The following is a 4,680-nucleotide window of genomic DNA, read 5'->3' on the forward strand; positions in this document are numbered from 1 at the left end:
ATTACCACAAGAAAAACTGACAGATAAATGCATGCCTTGCAGTTGTCAAATTTTCTTCGGTAAATAACAGGATTTTTTCTTGAGCTGTTTTCTTTTCAGCTGGATACTAGGCTTTACTTGGGAAGTATACAGTAGACCCCCGTTCGTTTGAACGATTCCTCATGCAAACTAACGGGGTTCGTTTTTAATTTGAACAACTAGCAACCCTAAATATGCTGAAACTTGTATGAACTAGCCGCCCTGCTCTTTTGTTATTGTTTTGGTGGTTTGATTTAGTCTCGTTTAGTTGGTAGTTGCAAACAGCGAATATGTTATTCTCCGATCGGATTTCTATCGTAATCGTTGGGAAACGAAATGTGAAACTGATTAAACTAGAATTAAAAACGCTAGATCAGTACAAATAAATCGTGTTTATGTGCAATGTCTGCGAAGGCAAATGATGCCATATTGAGAATGACATTTGAACCATTTTTAATTTGCACATCGTGCAAACCAGCGGGGCTCAAATTAAAAAGTGTTTAAAAGATTAAAAACGGTCAAACGAACGGGGGTCCACGGTATAGTCACTCAAGGAAAATCAACCCTCGCTCGGTTTGTTTACGCTTGCGACATTCGCCCTTTTGTTACTTAATTCTATCTTCACTTGATCAGCGTAAGAGTAAATCACAGTTGAAAATAATGCAGCTCGTCGCAATTCGTAATATTTTGGTTCGCATAAATACTATTCGTAATATACGCTTAGCATCGCTGTTAACTTACGAACATTGTGCAAACCATGCTTCAAACAATTATCAACTATGTTGCAAACGATTGTCAATCAAGCAGCAAGCAATCTGCGGTCATCTTTTCGGCACAGTACGTGTACACAAGCAGACAAGAAATGCAAGTTCAATGAATCCGAATGACTTTATTGCTACTTCGCTGATTGACTCCGTTACATTTGAATCGGTATGCTCTGAGACCTTGGAATCGTTGTGTGATTATATGGAGAAGTTAGTGGAGGAAACTAGTTTTTTAAAATCTGCGGATGTCACATATGGGGTACTATTTCTAATCAGTCATCTAGAGGCTAGTTTAGGTTATCTAAATTACCGGTCTGATCGATAAATTAGATAAATCTACCCTAGCCTTACATCAATTGTGTTTTAACTTTGATAATTGCAGGATGGTGTGCTGACAGTTAACTTTGGAGAGCCGTACGGAACCTATGTGATAAACAGACAATCGCCGAACAGGCAGATTTGGCTTAGTTCACCAACTAGTGGACCGAAACGATACGATTTTATTCCTGATAAGTCCATCATCAACAAAGGATGCTGGGTGTATAAACATGATGGCATATCCTTGCATGAACTGCTGCAAAAAGAATTACGTGAAATTGTTCAAAGAGACGTGGAATTTCTATCCCTACCGCATAGTCAGCGTAGCAGTAACTAATTGATGATAATCTAGTTATATTATAACTTAGCTGCAAAAGATTTTTATTATAAAATAATTTCTATATTAAAAGCAGTAATGTTTAAATTAACAAAAGAACAGTTTAATCTGTCCCAGTACTGCCTTCGCCATTTAAATAATTTATTATATTAATTGCGGAAGCTGTATCTACCATCGACGAGCCGGCACTTGACGTTTCGAGGTGAGAATGTTGCTGCAACTGCTGTGCGCCATCAAGATATTTCATGTATTCTTCCTCTTTGACCGTTTCTAGCTTGCTACTTGTCTGATGTATGCTCTGTGCTGCGGACAGGTGGTTCTCTTGCAGCAATTTGTCATATTCCTGAAAAATATCTTTAAATTCACGAATCTCAGTTTTATTCTTATTGCCTAATTCTTTGTAGTAGTTATGCAAGTTAGTTAAACTCCGTTTACTGACGGCGAAATAGCCTTTTTCTAGCGTAAGGATATCTAAAGTAAACTTTGCTTCACGGGTCTCACTGATTAATACATCTCTCATTGATTCGCAAAGCAGTCGCATGTACTGGTCTATGCCATCCACCATCATGATCAGTGCAGACTCGTTTATCTCGGAAAAACCAGTAACCCTTAGGAGACCACATGTAACTTTTCGAAGAGCTTGTATTAACACCGGTTTTGTCAATTTAGGATAACTCCTCGGTTCGCCCCGTGTGAATCGGCTTTCATGAGGATTAGCAAACCATAGCGGTCGCAGAATTTTCTCGTTTTTATTTAAATCCGCAGTATTGGCCGGTGGGAAATCTATATTCGGCATTAGCTGACAGGGATTCAGGATGTAGCTATGTCCAGACTTGGTAGAATAGGTATCAATCAAAGTTTGAATCATTTCCGTTTGATTCATCACCTCGACGGTTTGTGTTACTAAAGGATTTTTCAATGGAATGCTAGAAAGATTCGCTATTTAAACCTTGCAGCGTACACAATATGAAACAATCTTACCGTTTTTCTCGCGTTATTGTGTACGGAAGTTTGATTTGCTGAAACTTTTCCATTTTTGTCATTGGAAGTATAATTTCGTTGCTGGCGACCTCCTTTTTCTTGTCACTGCCATCTTCTATTGATCCCCAATATTTACGCTTCATTAAAACCAAGGTGAAAACAATATACTTAAATGCGACGATATTCTTCAAACCAAAAATAATATGTATTTATAACAACTACAAAAGATCAAAAATTGATTTGGTAAATATTAGCAGAGATGCCATATTTTCTAAAAAAATGTCTGCACCTGCTCGAAAACCTGAAAAATCGAGCAGTTTTCCGGCTACTCGAATTTTCTGGTTTGAAAATAATCTGCGAAAATCTGCACACTTTTTTAGGAAGTCTGTGAAAGTTTAAAGAGCTTCGAACAAAAATCTGCAACAAAACAATAAAAGTCATAAAAACTGCAAATATCTGCAAATTTATAATAATCTGCAAGACCGTTCCAAAAATCTGCAATTTGCAGACAAATCTGCAAATCTGGTATCCCTGAATATTAGACTCAGAGATGGGAGATCAGTTGATATTTGCGCTTTGTCATTTATTGCGGAATATCGATATTATTTATCTTTTAATAAGCCGTGAACGTGAACCAATTTTTCAGTGTTCCCCATATACATTTATAGGGCTTCATGGCCCTTTAAAAAAGTATTGAGATTGCTGACAGCCAATGAGTTTAAAAAGGTGCGGCAGATGAAGACATTTGATGGTATTAGTAGCGGAAAATCAGAAAACGACGTCAAACTCCAAAAACAAACCGCGTCGGCCAATGGAGTTTGTTTTTGGAGTTTGACGTCACGCTTCATCGTGATTGGTCGATTTACGATTCCACCCACACCATGATGAAACTTCTTCATTGCACTAACACCACTTAACCAACATTGCCACACCTGTATATATTACATTGGCTGACAGCTACCGTATACGCACACTATATATGCCGCGTATAATATATACGTATACACGCGATTTGTTGCTGCTGCTGTTGGTTTTTCCAGGACGTTTTTCAAACTGGGGGAAAACAAACCACCAACACAACCGCAAATTAGCAAGCTAGATACAAGTTGTATACAACTATTATTGTTTCTATATTGTTAACCTTTATTTCTAGAGCATAGACACTTTTTACTCGAAACGCTCAAAATTTCTCATATTTAACTAACTCAATAAATATCTTCTAACGGTTGTAAACGAAGGTTATGGTTATAATAAACGGAAGAGAATCGGTAAAACAGTTTAATTATTATATTAACAATATCATTTGAACTCAAGTTTTGCACTAGGAGGAGGATGTTTTACTGGACGGTCAAAGTTTACCTCACATTGAAAACCGACAGAGAAATGGCCAAAGCAGCGAAGAGTTCGCTAGATTCGTTTTTGAACGAAGTACACTATACGGTAATTATTTTACCATAAATTACACAACAGCAACATTTAGCTAACACTGCGCTGATTTAATAGGCAATCTGATTTACGCGTTCGTCAACAATTTAATCGTCTGGTACCGTATAAAGGAACTGGCCACCTCCATTTACGATGCATTAAGAAGGCATCCTATACTGGCAATCGGAATCGCCTGTGGACTGTTCATTATTACTCTTCCCTTTATGCTATTTGTGTTTTTCACACTGGCCACCGCTATTATGACATTCACCGGATTCGTACTCATCGAAGGCACACTGATCACAGTAGCATCAATGCTATTGGTTGGTGTACTGATCTGTGTATTCTCTCTTCTGGCATTTATGGGCCTAGTGTTTCTGGCTGGTTACTTCGGATTGTCCAGAGCGTATGATTGCTTGGATAAGTGGAATGGCGGTTTCGCAAGATATCCTGTAAATTTAGATCATTAGGTAATTTTGCACATTTTTTTAATTAGCATAGTTATTCTATACCCAAAACCCAACAAAAGAATCTCGATTTTGTTTTTTTGTACTTAATATTCTATTTATTATTCACAATAATGCTTTAATCTTCATTCTTACAGAGTTGATGGTTACCTGGAAGTTATTTAATAAACATATTTTTAAATTATAAAGAGTAAGTCTATTTTTGATTTTCAGGTGGTGAAAACCGGTAGCAACATTAGTGTTATATTTGGTCCGGAAGCTTTAAGTAGACGTGTTTGAAAAAACTTACGCTAACATTTCAGATAAAACTACGCATGTCCCAGATATTCAAAACACCATTTCTCTCAAACTATAAATGTTTTTATACCTT

At 37.1% G+C, this 4,680-nt stretch overlaps 3 protein-coding genes across 3 annotated transcripts; 2 read left to right on the plus strand and 1 right to left on the minus strand.

Annotated features, from left to right (window-relative positions):
• Positions 1-667: 667 nt before the first annotated feature.
• LOC128741169 (frataxin homolog, mitochondrial) lies at positions 668-1,514 on the plus strand. Its single transcript, XM_053836786.1, has 2 exons — positions 668-1,041; positions 1,165-1,514. The coding sequence occupies exons 1-2, from the start codon at positions 679-681 to the stop codon at positions 1,435-1,437; spliced, it is 636 nt and encodes a 211-aa protein (XP_053692761.1). The 5' UTR covers positions 668-678; the 3' UTR covers positions 1,438-1,514.
• LOC128741162 (uncharacterized) lies at positions 1,295-2,626 on the minus strand. Its single transcript, XM_053836774.1, has 2 exons — positions 2,419-2,626; positions 1,295-2,363 (listed from the first exon to the last, which is right to left on the minus strand). The coding sequence occupies exons 1-2, from the start codon at positions 2,559-2,561 to the stop codon at positions 1,541-1,543; spliced, it is 966 nt and encodes a 321-aa protein (XP_053692749.1). The 5' UTR covers positions 2,562-2,626; the 3' UTR covers positions 1,295-1,540.
• A 953-nt stretch (positions 2,627-3,579) lies between these two features.
• Positions 3,580-4,409, plus strand: LOC128732522 (uncharacterized). Its single transcript, XM_053825788.1, has 3 exons — positions 3,580-3,686; positions 3,744-3,858; positions 3,922-4,409. Exons 1-3 carry the CDS (start codon positions 3,660-3,662, stop codon positions 4,311-4,313), a joined length of 534 nt encoding a protein of 177 aa, XP_053681763.1. The 5' UTR covers positions 3,580-3,659; the 3' UTR covers positions 4,314-4,409.
• The last annotated feature ends 271 nt before the right edge of the window (positions 4,410-4,680 follow it).

The sequence above is a fragment of the Sabethes cyaneus genome, chromosome 1 (assembly GCF_943734655.1).
Source record: "Sabethes cyaneus chromosome 1, idSabCyanKW18_F2, whole genome shotgun sequence".
In the NCBI taxonomy this organism is placed as follows: domain Eukaryota; kingdom Metazoa; phylum Arthropoda; class Insecta; order Diptera; family Culicidae; genus Sabethes; species Sabethes cyaneus.